The following is a 16,529-nucleotide window of genomic DNA, read 5'->3' as shown; positions in this document are numbered from 1 at the left end:
TTATCCCAGTTTCCCTGAGGAGTGTTAGAACAGCTGTGAAAGATACTGCTTTTCTCTATCAATTCTCTTAGTCTGTTTTCAGTTAAGTCCTGATTTTGATTCGTATGTTGGTATGCATTTCCATGTGAGAAAATGACAAAAGCTCTGGTTGAGGAGGAAAACCTGTTCTGAGTTTGACCTTTTATTTTATTGATAAATAACTGAGTGATCAGTTTCCTATATATTTTATGAAAACAAAATTTAACAAACACCAAATACACATTTATATTTACAAACATGACTCTTCTCTTGTAACAGAGCTGAAAGGAAGAACACTTTTACGATGGTTTGTTTTTTGAGCCCTTTTGGATCAAAATTCTTATCGTGACTCTATAAAAAATGTAATGACTGTAATAAAGTATTACATGATCAGGAACTGATGCAGATTATGTTTATGGTAGATATTTTGGTAGCTATGAAACATGAATTTTATTATTATGTGTGCAGATACAACATGGGATCAATGAAGAAATCAATGTACATATATAAATGCATTGTAATCTGTTTTATAAATTAAATTTTGAGAATTTAGAAGAGTTCATGATGTAACTTTTGATTGAAAACCTTATGGTAAATAATATTCATATTTGATGTATACATCCAATGAGAATGATAGGTTACAGTGTTTTAAGATTGGCAGCCTCTTCGACAAACATTAAAAAGCACACATAAAAAATATATGTTGTCCTTTCTCTCAGGAGTTACAAATACATAAGGCAATATCAGTTTTTCCACACTTTTCCAGTGTACTGAATTAAATTGGTATATATCTTCAATGGATAGAAAAATTATTTTTCTTACCAAGTTAGTATTAAGATGTTCAGTGACAAATTATAATTTTCCATTTAATAAGATACAGTCCATAAATTAAACTCTTTTACAGACAGTAATAGTAATCTCAAGTGAATATAGAAAATTTCTGATGTCACGTGTTGATATCAATGAGTTGGTATGATGGTATAAATGTCTACCATTAATATATACTATATTAATTTATATGGAACTTATGTGCTGCTGTTATCATCTGCACTGAATTTTCATTTGTGATTCTGCTTAACTTCATGCAGACTTGCCTTAATTTGTTAAGGATCTGAGTTTAAATTTTGTTTAATTCACTACAGCTTATATTTATGACCTTTGACCTTACTCTTATGTGTAGCTGGCAGCAGATATATTTTCAGTTGCCAGATTCCCTAAAAAAGTTATTTACTATACCTTCTATGAATAGAGGTGGATTATAAAGAAGATAAAATACCAATGATGTTAACAAAAACAAAATTATTGTTTTTCAGTTTTGTCAATCTTCCTTATTACAGTTCATGCTGCTATTTCTGTATATTGCTAAATGTTGTCAACTTGATGCATTATTTTAAAATCATTTTATCTTTAGATTGTCATAATGGAAGTGCAAGGCTTGAAGTCAGTTGCTCCCAATCGAATTGTTTACTGTACAATGGAAGTGGAAGGAGAAAAACTGCAGACAGACCAGGCTGAAGCCTCAAGGCCACAGTAAGCCAGTTGAAAAGATGTATTGTTGTTATTGTTTGTTTTTTTAATCTTCCCAAAGAAACATGCTCTATTTATGTGCATAAATGTGTGGTATTACTCTAAAACTGCTATTTGGCTAGCTTTGTCTCAAATGTGTTAGAACTAGTGTGTTCCTTTCTGGATAATGATGTTATAATTAGAATTTTGGCAGAATTCCTGTGTAGTACAAACAGGAAATCCAACATGCAAATGCAAAGCTAATCATTAGGCAATAAAATGTTTATAAGTCATTTCTAAGGAAAGCAAATTTTATCATCATTTGTTATTTGAAAGGTAATACATAATCCTATTTCATTTGTGAGAATTGTATTCTAATAGCCTTTTCATTTTTGCCTGTTATAGTTCTTGGTGATGTAACAGTAGATACCATGATTCTGCACAATTATTTGGAATACTTAGTAAGTGGGCTAGAGAAGCAGTTAATGACTGCTGCACAATAATCAGAGTATAAAGCTGCTTTTTGCCAGCAGTTTGATGTTTCAGATTCTGGCAATGAGTTAATTAAATTAGTAAGATGTTCTCTTTAACTCATTCAAACTTAAGGAACCGTCATGGTCTCTAGTAGAAACAACCAGGCTGGCCTGAGGAATTCAGATGCAATATGCTTGACCTTCATTTGTACATTACCTTTAGAAAACATTTTTTTTTCTTCTATTTAATCTTTATTCTAAATATCTTATAGGATTTAGAATTTTTGCCTTATTATAATACCAATATGTGACCTGTTCATTCAAGAAACCTCTGTTGAGATCCCAAATAGGCACTGAAGATGTATGAGAAATTTTCATTTTCTTTAGAGCAGGCAGGATAGGGAGATACAGAGGGTTATGTGTAATGGAAGAGAGGTGCTCAGAGTGTTAGGGGGTTGAAAAGAAATAAGTTGAAGCTTCTCATCCTAACCTACAAATTCCTACAGGCGTGCACTTGACCAATCTCTCATGACCTCTGGGATCTCGCCTGCTCCCTCTGTTCCCCTGATCTTCTGCAATTCATCTGCCCTGGACTTCATGCAGTTCCTCAAACACTTACCCACCCATTCCCGGTGTCGCACTTGCTTTCCCCTCTGCTTGTAGTCATCTTCCCTCTTATCTTTGTATAGCTGTTTTCTTGGCATTGAGAATCTCAACTTAACCATCACTGAGAATAATCCTTCCCTTTAACCCAGTGGGAAGTGTACATTTTCTGGCTCACCACTTTTTAATTTTTGGACTGTGTTAATTATCTATTTATTTTGCAATATATTTTCTCCTGAGAAAAGGGTAAAACATCTTATCCTATTTAGTCTTATATCTGAGTACTTAGTAGGCATTCAAGTGGAATTTATTAATTCAATTGACTAAACTTATTTTTGTGATCTAGTCACAGTATATATTTGGGGGTAATACATTAGTATATTCACAGAATTGTGTAATCATCACCACTATCCGTTTTTGAATATACTCATCATCTCAAAAAAAAAAAAAAACACACACACAAAACTGTACCCTTTAGCTATCAACCCCTAACCACTCCAGTTTTAAGCAACCACTAATTTACTTTCTGTCTTTTATAGATTTACCTATTCTGGACATTTCATATAAATAGAATTATATATACAGTCATGTGTTGCTTAACAGCAGGGATATATTCTGAGAAATGTGTCATTAGGTGATTTTGTTGAACATCATAAAGTATACTCATACAAGCTGATATGGTATAAATATTTTTCCTTACATGTATATATTTCATATGGAAAGCTAAATGTCCTAGCACCATTACATTTTTCCTGCCTGATGTGCAATGCCAGTATCAAATGCCATATATCAAGTTTGTTCAAGTCCTTTGCCCATTTTTGTTTTCTCAGGTTTTAAGAGTTCCTCTATTTTGGATACTAGGCCTTTATCATATATGTGATTTGCAAGTCTTTTCTCTCATTCTATGAATTTGTTCACTTTCTTGATTTGTATTTTGAAACACAAAATTTTGATGAAGTCCAATTTATTTTTTTCTTTGTTGTGCCTCTGTTGTCACCACTAAGAATTCATTGTCAAACCTAAAGTCACTAATTTTTAGCTCTATGCTTTCTCCTAAGACTTTCATAGTTTTAACTCTTACATTTAGGTCACTTATCTATTTTAGGTTGATTTTTGTATATGGTGTAATATAAGGGTCCAGCTTCCTTCTTTTACATGTGACTATTCAGTTGTCCCAACACCATTTGTTGAATTCTTTCCTTATTGAATGTTATTTGCATCCTGTTTGAAAATCAGTTGACCATAGATACATGCATTTGTTTCTGGACTCTCAATTCTGTTTTACCAATCTATATGCCTGTTCTTATGCCACTACCACACTTTCTTGATTACCATTGCTCTGCAGTAATTTTTGAAATCAGGAGTGTAAGGCTTTCACCTGTGTTGCTTTGCAAGATTGTTGTGGCTATTCTGAAATTTGATATGAATGTTAGGAACAGTTTATCAGCTTTTGTAAAGATTATGCAAAGATCACCAGCTGAGATTCCAGTAGGGATTATGTTGTAACTGTAGGTCAATTAGGAGCATACTGCCATCTTAACAGTATTAAGTCTTCTGATCCACAGACATGGGATGTCTTTCTATGTATTTAGACCTTCAATTTTCCTTTCAACAATGTCTTGTAGCTTTCAAAATAAAAGTTTACTTTTTGTTACATGTATTTCTATTATTGTATTCTTTTTTATGCTATTGTGAATGGAATTGTTTTCTTAAATTTACTTTTAAATCATTCAAATTATTAGAAATATAATTATTTTTATATATAGATTTTATATGCATCAATCAACCTTACTGAGCTTGCTTATCAACTCTAACATTTTTAGTGGATTTTGTAGACTTTTCTATGTGCAAGACCATGTCATCTGTAAATACTGATAGTTTAACTTCTTCCTGTCTAATTTAGATTTCCATTATTTAATTTTTTTGACTAACTGTCTCCAGTTCAATGTTGAATAAAAGTGGTAAGAAAAGGCATGTTGGTGTTGTTGCTGATCATAGGGGGAAAGCATATAATCCTTTATAATTAAATCTGATTTTAGCTCTGGATTTTTAATAGAAACTCTTAATAGTTTAAGGAAGTTCCTTTCTATTCCTAGTTTGTTGACTGTTTTTCTAATGAAAGGGTGTTTGATTTTGTCAAATGCTTTTCCTACATCTATTGAGATGATCATGTGGATTTTATCTTTTATTCTGTTGATATGATGTAACACATTATTTGATTTTCAGGTGTTAAATGAACCTTGCATTCCTTGCACAATTCCCACTTCGTCATAATATAGGATTTTAAAAATTTGTTACTGAATTTGGTTTTCTGTGCTTTGTTGAAGTTTTTGGCCTCTATATTCATAAGAGATACTGGCCTTGTAATTTTTTGTGTGATGTCTCTGATTTTGTTATCAGGGTAATAATGGCCTTGTAGAATAAGTTTTAAGTAGACCCTTCAATTTTTTTTCAAAGGTATGAAGAATTTGTATTTTTTGAAAGCATTTGGTAGAATTCACCAGTGGAGTCATCTGGGACTGAGCTTTTCTTTGGTAGTAATTCTCTGATTATTAATTTGATTTTATGTTATAGATCTGTTCATTGTCTTTCTTCTTGAGTCATTTTAGGTTTTTCTATTAGGTTGGTGCAAAAGTAATTGTGTTTTTTGCCGTTAAAAGTTAATGCCATTAAGTTTTTGATTCATCCAAGTTCTTTAATTTATTGTTACACATTTGATCATAGTTTTTATAATTATTTTTAGTTTCTATAAGGTCAGTAATAGTATCCTCTCTTCCATTTCTGATTCTATTAATTTGAATATCCTTTCTTTTTTCTTAGCCCATCTAACTAAAAGTTTGTCCATTAAAAAAACTATTGTAAATAACATTTCTAGGATGATTTCTTGGACTCTCTCCTATTTTTCTATTCCCTATTTTATCTTCATTCTGCACTATTTACTTCCTCCTTTTTTTAGATTTAGTTTGCTTTCATGTTTACCGTGTGTTAGGTGAAGAGTTCGGCTTTTGGTTTCAGATCTTTCTTTTTTCGTAATATAGGCAATTGCAACTGTAAATTTCCCTCTAAGCACTGCTTTAGTTGCATTTGTAAGTAATGATATGATCTCTTTTCATTTTCATTCATCAGGGTGCCTTTGATCAGCAAAATATTTTGTTTCTGTAGTAAATAGAGTCAATGGAAGAAAGTTCTTAGCTGCAGGAAATACAAGCCCCAGGTCCTGCCATGTCGCTCCAGTGGCCGAGAGAATTGAAGTCTTGTCAGTCCTGAAACCCACTAGAAAAATACTATTGTACCACCACTTGTTGGGAAGCTCTTTCATGGTCCTTAGATTATTTTATTAAGTCTACCATACTAATCCATGAGATTTTGAGGGAGTGTGACTTCTCTAATAATCTCAATGCTATGGTTTTTTTTCCCCACATAATCTTCTCTGTTTTATTTAGGTATAAAATAAAATCCATCTATTGTAGATTAGATGATTTTTAGTAAATTTATACATTTGTGCAACTATCATTAAAATTCAATTTTTAGACATATCACTTCAGAAAGTTCTGTCATGGCCATTTGCAGTCTATTCCTGCTCCCACTCTCAGTTCCAGGAAACCACTCATCTATTTTCAGGCTCTGCAATTTTACTTTTCCTGGATAGTTTATATAAATGGAATCATGCAATATGTAGTCTTTGTATCTGGATTTTTTTTGCTTATCGTAGTTTCTACAAAATCTTATATTTAATTGATACTTAAATATTTGGTTTGTGAGACCAATTAACTTTTATCTGAAGTTATGTTATTTTAACACTTTTTTTTTTTTTTTTTACAAACAGTAAAAGTTTCATGGGCTGTTATTTAATTTTCTATATATTCATAATGTATTTGAAAGGGCTTCTGATATTGGGGAACAAGTGCATGAACAATATAAGTGAATTAAAATACTTAGAAACCTGAGAGGAAGTATTATAATAAGCCCCCAGTGCTCTTTTTTTAAAATTACTCTTTCTGTAAGGAAATTTGACTAAAATAGCCTTTCTGTGTTTCCCCATGAACACTGAGTTAACTTTTTAAATGAATTACAGAGATTTGTATTTATCATGGTATCCCGGGGCAGATTACCTTAAAAATGTGTCTCATGAATGCTGACCAACTGCAGCTTTTTAGCAGTGTCATTACTTTCATCCCGAACTCATCTTGCACAACAGGAAAGAGATGTATCTCCTCCATCATCATAGTGAATTATGTCTCAGTCACGTTTTCCAAATTTTAATGCTTCAACAGTTTGTGCTTTGTTGGAGATAAATTCATCCTTCTGTCTGATACTAATTAAAGTGCCTTATTTAGTCCATATTTCCAATACACTTAATCAAGATTTCTGGCCATTGCCTATTTCATTCCTGTAGTTCTGATTTCCTGCCAGCAATTAGGGGGAAACAGCGTGTGAGATTGGTACATAACCTAGAATATAGGACCTGGGGTCTAGTAACATGGTATTGATAGACAAGTTTGATTTACAAAGAGTGACAGGGAGGCAGTGGAATTTGTGAAAGTTTCATTTTCATTTTTATTTTGTAAAATAGGGAAGGGAGTGTGGATAAACTATATTTTTCAGTTATGGAGAAAATTCCTGTTATTTATGGATTTTTAAGTCATCGTTTCACAGTCTCTTAGTAAACCAGGAAAAGTTTTGTATGAGTGAGATACAGAGGAATTGTTTCTACACTTTATAGCATTTTACCCTTTCCAGACATTTCATTTATTTTGGTGTCAGCCCATACCCTTAATGATACCACTGAAAAGAAAATGGAGGGATAGTAGGAGGGATGACCAGCTGTGGGGTGGTGAAGGGAGAACAAGATTTATTATGGTCATATAGTAGTCCTAAATTTCCTTATATGTACTAGTCTTTTATTCCCTCCAAGTGTTAAGTATCCTTTGAGTGCCTAAACAAACACAGGAGCTAGTAATAGCCTATGGAAGGTAAAAATAGGTCTTGGTACCAGGAAAATAAGGAAATTCATTATTAAACACAAATAGAGGAGAACATTTAGCATGATATGTAATGTCTTTTTTAATTTTTTCATTTTTTTGTAGAGATGAAGTCTTTGTTACCCAGGCCTGTCTCAAATTCCTGGCCTCAAGCAATCCTCCCACCTCAGCCTCCTAAAGTGCTGGGATTACAGGTGTGAGCCACCATATCCAGTCTTGAAATCTAACCTCTTAACAAATTTTTAAGTGTCCAGTGCAGTACCACAATAAAATAAAAGTGCACTGATAATCACACTAGGGAATTAAATATCGGTAACTTTTGTTAGAGAGAAAAACAAAAACACCAGGAAGCCACACTGTGTTTTTGCCACCCCTTCTATCTCTCCTTCATCCCATAGTGCTGTTTTATTAAAAGCATTTGAAGATTAATGGGTCTCTACTGCCCACCCCCTGAAAGTAATAAAAAGACAAGAAGCAATGAGAAAAACAAATGAATTGTGTGTCATTAGAGAAATGTATTTATGGATATTATGATAGAACATCCTTTTGCCTCATAAAAATGATGGGAAATACAGTCTCCAGTACCAATTTCTGGAAACTTTAAATTCTTAACCAGAATTGTAATATCTGTCAAACCATTGAAAGAACATTGCAGCTACAAATGGAATGCTTATCAGAATGGCAAGGTACTGAGACAATGTTTAAGAGAGATTAAATACAGACTGCATATAAAACAAGATAATCTAACCATGCTTTTAAAAAACATATTAGCTTCCATTTTAATTCAGTAATGTCTGAATTATTTTTGAAGTATAATTCATTAGTCAGCTGTTCTTACAGACTAGAGATAAAATAAAATATGCTACATTTTTGTATGATCTTTGAAAAACTGTGCCTTCTTTGTTTTTTTTTTTTTTTTTTTTTTTTTTTTCTTTTTTTTTTTTTTTAGACGGAGTCTCACTCTGTCACCAGGCTGGAGTGCTGGAGTGCAATGGTGCAATCACAGCTCACTGCAATCTCCACCTCCCAGGTTCAAGCAATTCTCTGCCTCAGCCTCTTGAGTAGCTGGGACTACAGGCATGCACCACCACACTCAGCTAATTTTTGTAGTTTTAGTAGAATTGGGGTTTCACCGTGTTGGCCAGGATGGTCTCGATCTCTTGACCTCGTGATCTGCCCACCTCGCCCTCCCAAAGTGCTGGGATTACAGGCGTGAGCCATCACGGTCAGCCAACTGTGCCTATTTTTAATGAACCAAAGGCAAAACACTCAAACCATACAAAAGTTTTCTCTCCTCTCATTTCCATCTTCAAAATCATGACAGATTGCTTCTTTTTATATAAATAAATTCACTAGAAGTAACATTTCTCAAGACCGATGCTGTTGGTGCAGAACAAAATGAAGGCTAAAGAGACAAGCATTAGCCAAATACAGAAATTTACATTCATTGAGAATTTATTTACAATAAAGGGAGCAATCTGGGGATCCTTAAAATTAGAGGCATCTGAATTAATAAGAAGATATGATGGATTTAGATTCCAGATGTTAGCTGAAGAGCATTCATGAGCTCCAGTGAAAAACAGCATGGAGAAATAGGAACACTTTCACACAGTTGATAGGACTAAAAACTAGTTCAACCATTGTGGAAGACAGTGTGGCGATTCCTCAAGGATCTAGAACTAGAAATACCATTTGATCCAGCCATCCCATTACTGGGTATATACCCAAAGGATTATAAATCATGCTGCTATAAAGACACATGCACACGTATGTTTATTGTGGCACTATTCACAACAGCAAAGACTTGGAACCAACCCAAATGTCCATCAGTGACAGACTGGATTAAGAAAATGTGGCACATATACACCATGGAATACTGTGCAGCCATAAAAAAGGATGAGTTAGTGTCCTTTGTAGGGACATGGATGCAGCTGGAAACCTTCATTCTTAGCAAACTATCGCAAAAACAGAAAACCAAACACTTTAGTGTTGTCATGCTTCACATGCAAATTTTTGAACTAAAAAGAAGAAGTGCCTTTATTCTAAGATGCTGCAACTGTTACATCGAGAGCTCTGTACAGTAGTCCAAGAGATATGCTCAGGGCTGGTCCACCCTCAGTGCTGCTGGTGCAGATCTTTACATAGGGCAGGGTTCCTAAGGGGGCATTAAAGTACAAATCTTCTGTTGGGACACAAGCCCAGTAATAACTACTCCAGAGTATTGCTGTAGAGAGCAAATGGAGATCGCACATGTAAAGGATTTCTCAAGATCTTCAACAATCTGTGAGTGAATAACAATGGTGATATCCACAAGTTAGGAAAGGCATTTTAAGAAACCTAGTTGCATAGCTGTTGGTATGAATTAGTAAATAAGTTCATGCTTTGAAAAATTACCAGAATTCATAATATTTAAAAACAGAAATACATTGAATGAAAGATAAGGAAGTAGAATTTTTCTGTTGTAAAATTTTAAAATTGTTTACTTAACAAATAAAGATTATATTCAAGGTGTCCAACATGATTATTTGATTATCTATCTATCTATCTATCTATCTATCTATCTATCTATATGTTGTATAATGATTATTACAATCAAGTTAGTATATCCATCATCCCCTATGTTGTACAGAGATTCCTAGAACTTGTTCATCTTATAACTGAAAATCTGTACTCTTTGATCAACATCTCATTTCCCTCACCTTCAGCCTCTGGCAACCACTGTCCTACTCTTCATTCCTATGAGTTTCATTTTTTAGATCCTACATATAAAGATCATGCAGTAGTAGAATTTCTAGGTTTTAAAATGTTAACGACAAGGGATTATAGTGGGTGTTTATCAGTACAACATGGTTTTAAGAGAAAGGCTGAGACATTGCAGAGTATAAATCCTAGCTTTGCCACAGGTTAGCTGTGTTACTGCGGCTATTTATATCTGTTCGAGTCTATTTCTTCATTGTTATGAAAGAAAGAGTGGTACCTATTTCAAGGACTATTTTGTGGGTTAATTGGGGTAATATAGGTAGGAACACTCAATCATTATATTCTGCAGGTACCTCTGCCCATATATTCACTATTTTTTCTTTTAGCCTTTGCTTTGAGTGGTGTTTATTTTTTATTTTTCTACTCATGTATTCATTTTTCTACTTTCTTTAAATCTCTTTTAGCATCCTATTTTTAAGTCCAGGAAATTTACAGGAGGAGTTTCACACTTAATAAAGGATTGAGTGCTTTTGACAGTACCAAACAGCAAACATTATTTTATGAAGTGGAATGTGCTTTTGTTTCCCAAGTCCTTTCTGGGATTTTTGGCTTGGGTGTTTGTATTGTCATATCGTATTTATTTGTTAAGCACTTTATAATCTTTTTTTAAGATTTGAGAGTTAGCTACAGTCAAATGGAGATAGTTTTCAAAATGAATAATGCCTCTGTCAGTTATGAAGGGAAAAGATTCTTTGGTTGTCATATATTCTCTATCAACATTGGTTTTGTGTCTTAGTTGATGTCATTGAAGATTTATATCTGCTGTGCTAAAGTGCAGCCATCAAAGGATCTCTAGTGCTGTGCAGCATAATATCCTGCAGTTGTTGACAGTAATTTTACAGCCGTGTCTTCCATGTTGGCACCATGATAATACATTATATGAAGAGCACTTGACTGTTACCTGTTCTGGAGTTATGGAATTAAGGTGAAGCTGGGATCTTCCTCTGTAACTGACACGTGGATTAGCAAAAGAAATGATAATCTTAAATTGAATGCAACCTTATATTATTGCTATTCTTTCAGATACAGGGAAATCTGAAAGAGTTCATAAAAATATCTCGGAACACTTTGTTAGTTCTCAGTGGTAAGAAGAGAATAGATGAGGTTGTTTCTGTGAATCAGAGTATTCAGATGACCTCAGTGAACTGGAGATCCAAGCAGAGTGGGAGCCAAAAATGCGGCTGGGTGTGGTGGCTCACGCCTGTAATCCCAGCACTTTGGGAGGCTGAGGCAGGTGGATCACCTGAGGTCAGGAGTTCGAGAGAAGCCTGGCTAACACAGTGAAACCCCATCTCTACTGAAAATATAAAAAACATTAGCCAGGCGTGGTGGCAGGTGCCTGTAGTCCCAGCTACTCAGGAGGCTGAGGCAGGAGAATGGTGTGAACCCAGGAGGCGGAGCTTGCAGTGAGCCGAGATCGCACCACTGCACTCCAGCCTGGGCGACAGAGTGAGACTCCGTCTCAAAAAAAAAAAAAAAAAAAAAAAAAGTCATGCTGTCTTACTGTCTCATGCCTTTGTGTGTACACATGGTACCTCCCTGGTCTTTCTGTGCCCAGGAACTCTGATTGATATTTCAAGACCAGTTCAACTTGGTGAAGGTTTTGTACCCATATTGATCTCAGAACACTCTCTTTTTCATTAGCACAAAGTCAATACAATATATTATATTTCCATTTTTATATTCTAGTGACTTATGTATAGCTTCAGAGCAAAAACTATTCATTTTTTAGCGTCCATAGTGTGTTTCTGTATATACACATTATATAGAAATTTTTTAGTTGTGGAGTTTTGTATGCAGTATAATTGCAATGGTCATAAGATGAAGATTGACGTTCTTTGCAAGTGAAGTGTATTTTTAAATGTATGCCCTACACCTCCCATCTCACACATTCAAATGAGGTAATTCCCATTTGAAAAAATAAACTTTCTTTTTTTTTCTTAATTTGGCCATGATTCTGATCTGTGCATTATGTAATTATTTTATATGTATATCAATCTGCTACAGGTTCTCCTGCTTTAATGGAAACTTTAAGCTCAAACCACCTAAGTAACATGTTTTTCCTTACTGAGACACTATTATTTATATATCCATGACAGTGATTTTTCTCCTTTTATTTATAAAACTTTTTTTGTCAGTAAGTCATTTAGTAAGGTTAATGGCAAGCTGAATATTTTAAAATTAATACAGTTTTTTAAAATCATAATTTCTAAGCCTTCCTGTTTAAAAGGGAGATTTAAATCTCCTGAAGTACTGACAATTATCAGGTAACTTTTGCAGCATGAGAGCTATTGTCCACAGGAGTTTCTCCTTCTCTTTGAAATTTGAAGAAAATTTTCTAAGTATAGGAACTCTGCGACCTGGAAGATAACAACACTATTTTTTTTTTTTAAGTTTTGTTTTGTTTTCCTGGGAAGAATAAGTCTATGTAAACTTAGGATTTGGGGAGATTTTTTTACACTTACATGTCTTCCAAATTAAAACTATAGGCTTTAGAAACATGCCTGCAAAGATATTCATATAACATTATTTAAAGAAATGTTTTTTAAGGAAGAGAAGATGATCCTATTTTTAATTTGTTTTGTTCCCAGAACTTCATTGACTTAAGACCACCAGAGAAATCACAGTGGTGGTGAAGTGTGGCTAAAAAATAAAAATGAAGAATTAGTCAATTTTTAGACAAGTAACACTTTTGTGTTCCTGGCTCAGATTTCCTTATTACATAAAATGCAAGATGGATCTGCTTGGCGAAGATGTGAAGTCTTTTGGCTTATAAAATAGCAAATTTTACCTGAAGCAAGTCTGTGAAATTCTCACTGTGTTCTAATGTTTAACTTTCCTTTTTTGCCGTAATATAGCTTTGCTGGCAGATGGCAGCATTTGGATCATATTGAATTTGGCAAATTCTCATAAGAATCTTCAAAAATTTTAATATTTGAATGTGAAAAAAAATCATGAATTTTATATAGTTCTACCAAAATGGTAGAGATGAAATCTACATCTTTTATGCCCTGTATTACTTCACTTTCAAGTAGGGTAGATGTCTAGGAAAAAAAGTGGAACAATATTTATGCACTATGAATATGATTCTAATGATGTGAAAACTTAACCTATCATTATCCACATTTTACAAATTGTGTTTTTAAAGTGGTGCATTTTTTTAAAATAAAATCGGTAGCTAAATGTCAACATCCACATCAATATTAAATAACTTTAGCTGTTGGTTCCCTCTGAAAACCCAAAATGTCCAATTATTTGTTTTACATGTGAGCAGTGTTTCAGGTTGCCTCATTCTTGCATTCTCTCTCTGCAAATACTGGATTCTGGGTGAAGGCCACTGAACCAACATCTGGGAGAGGCTCATTAGTCCTTTATTAAATGAAACTTTTGGTAAATAGAACCCAAATAGACATAAGTTATTTTAAGTTCAGCTCTGAACAAACTCATGTCATAAAAAGTTTTTGTTGGACTTTACTGTTTATTTGAGCTTTTTGCTAAGCATATGCCCTACTAATAGTGGGAATAGGATTATAAATTGCTTAGAGCAGGGGTCTTGATTTCTGCTGTGGCAAGCTTGTTAAAATTACAGAAGTAACAGTATTTCTAGAAGACTCAGAGCAAGTTTGTGGACTAAATGTGATCAGTCACTTTTGTGATGAGACTTACTAACAGATGGACTTGTTTCCCCTATAATCAGACAGATTGGTGATTACATTAAAATTTCATCATTAATATTTTCTTGAGCATATCTGTGACAGTTTCATGGCTCAATTTTTTCAGAGAAGGTCCCCAACTAAGCCAGTGACCTTTGCTGTTTTCCCACAGTTGTTGGGATCTTTAGAAAGAGAAACTTGTTTACACCTGTCTCAGCTTGGCTTTCTTGCTTTGACTCCATGGAACTGCTCTTTCTGTTCGCAGAGAGGCTAATTCCTTGACTTAGCTACTGCATGTGTTGTTTGTTTTGTTTTCTTTCCATCATGTAGCTTCTGATGGCCTGGATGAAAAGTGTCCGTCCATTTTTGTAGCCATCCTTTTCTTAAAATCAGTCTGAAGATGTAATTGTCAAACAGCAAATTCTTTTACGTTGATCAAAATAGTTCACAGTTTTATAGCACCACTTACGTGAATTAAGATATATTACAAGGAAGATAATCTGATCTAGGAATATTTATCCATATAGCATGGATAAGCAAGAATTTCACAGGAAAATATAATCACTGCCTTCAATTAGATAAGAAACAGTATAGGTACTGAGATGATAAACAGAAAAGGAGGAGTATGTTTAGAGGTGAAATATAAATGTTAAAGTAACACAGAATATAGTATACTATATCATATATATATACTGTATCCTATATTATGTATATTTCATATTGTATGTAACATTGTCTATCTGAAATAAATTTTTACAAAGGGCCTAAACCTGTGAAAGAATACAAAGAAATAGCTTTCAAGTTTAGAAAGAAGACTGTTACTAAAATAAATTCTATAGTTAACAAAATATGCTTTTTAGTTATCAAGATTAATACTAGGCAGCCAATCTTTCTCCTTTCTGAATATATTTACATGGATAACTTACTCAACACATTAAAAATAGAAACATTTATATTTCACCTTTAAACATACTCCTCCTTTTCTGTTTATCAACTCAGTATGTGGTATTTCTAGCTATAGGGATTCCTTAGCCAGAGACTTGGCCATTCATTATTTCTTCTTCTTTTTTGATTTCTATACGTAAATTCTGTTGATTCTGCCTTCTTAATATCCAGCAAATCTTTCTTATCACATCATCCTTGCCTGCCCATTGGTCTGGGCCCTTGCTAGGTTTATTTCAGGAGCCTCTGTCTGGTTTGACTTCCACTTACCTCTGCACCTCTTGTAACTCCAGCTTAGATTCTATGCTCTATAGTATTTTCAAGCAGGAATTCTGTTGCATTTTGGAGGAAGCTGTTTTTATCAGTGGAACTAACCCCTGCATCTGAAGTTATTGAACTTCCCTGGCCTGTGTCCACACATTTTTTTGATGCTGTCCCTACCAGGAGCAGGTCCCATTCCTGGGAAGAACACTATCCTTGCACATGGTCTGCCTTCCTTTCATTCTGCACCTAACTACTTTCCCTTTACCTTTCCTTGAAGGCTGTAGTTTAGGATGCTTTTCTCTGTGAGGCCTTCCCTGAGCCCTTGCTCCCCTCCTTCCCCAGAGGTCTTCAGTAACACCCTATATGTTCTCAGTCCCCAGAACTCTCACTGTATGCTCTAGTTGTCTCTCTTTTTGTCTGCTCCCCCACAAAAACTAGAAGCTCCCGGAAGACAGAAGGCAGGTCTTATTCATCATCATATCCTCAGTATCTGGTTCTGTAACTAACCTGTATTTGATGAAGCATTTAACCTCCAATAACTGACAACAGTATTATCTTATATAACTTACTAATGAAGTATCAGTAAGAGTACTTCATCTATAGGGAGGACACTGTTTTACCAAAACAGTTACGCCTATAAAACTATAGATATTCACTGACTGGCCTGCTAGTATTAATGCATGAGAAAGTTAAATGAGTCTGAATGGACTTAATAGCAGCTGGGAGCCAGTTGTCACCCTAATTTCCACCCACTACATAATTAAATACAATCTGCTAAGTGACATTGTACAAATCACTTTCTGTGGCCCAAATGTCCCTTCACAAATTGCAGCATTAATACTACATCTCACATATCCAGAATATTTTTGCAGCAACAAAAATGGTATATATTATTTAAATTTCCTTTATATATCACTTGGGGTTTCTTGGAGAAACTACTTTTTAAATATAAGCTAGAGAGGGCGGAGCAAGATGGCCGAATAGGAACAGCTCCAGTCTCCATCTCCCAGCGCGAGCGACACAGAAGACCGGTGATTTCTGCATTTTCAACTGAGGTACTGGGGTCATCTCACTTGGGAGTGCCGGACAATCCGTGCGGGTCAGCTGCTGCAGCCTGACCAGCGAGAGCTGAAGCAGGGCGAGGTATCGCCTCACCTGGGAAGCGCGAGGGGGAAGGGAGTCCATTTTCCTAGCCAGGGGAACTGAGACACACAACACCTGGAAAATCGGGTAACTCCCACCCCAATACTGCGCTATAACACTGGCACACCAGAGAATATATCCCACACCTGGCCGGGAGGGTCCCACGCCCACGGAGCCTCCCTCCT

At 34.8% G+C, this 16,529-nt stretch overlaps 1 protein-coding gene across 17 annotated transcripts in view; it reads left to right on the top strand.

Moving 5' to 3' along the window:
* LOC113224832 (calcium-dependent secretion activator 2) overlaps positions 1-16,529 on the top strand; it is a 567,701-nt gene that overhangs the window by 259,615 nt on the left and 291,557 nt on the right. For all 17 annotated transcript variants that reach the window (XM_026454354.2, XM_026454360.1, XM_026454352.1 and 14 more), the window contains one exon: positions 1,430-1,548. In XM_026454354.2, the coding sequence (XP_026310139.1) occupies positions 1,430-1,548 (119 nt within the window). The remainder of the gene's footprint in view (positions 1-1,429; positions 1,549-16,529) is intronic.

The sequence above is a fragment of the Piliocolobus tephrosceles genome, unplaced genomic scaffold (assembly GCF_002776525.5).
Source record: "Piliocolobus tephrosceles isolate RC106 unplaced genomic scaffold, ASM277652v3 unscaffolded_41, whole genome shotgun sequence".
NCBI classification, from domain to species: Eukaryota; Metazoa; Chordata; class Mammalia; order Primates; family Cercopithecidae; genus Piliocolobus; species Piliocolobus tephrosceles.
The sequence above is the reverse complement of the archived record's forward strand: the minus strand, read 5'-3'. Positions and strand labels throughout refer to the sequence as shown.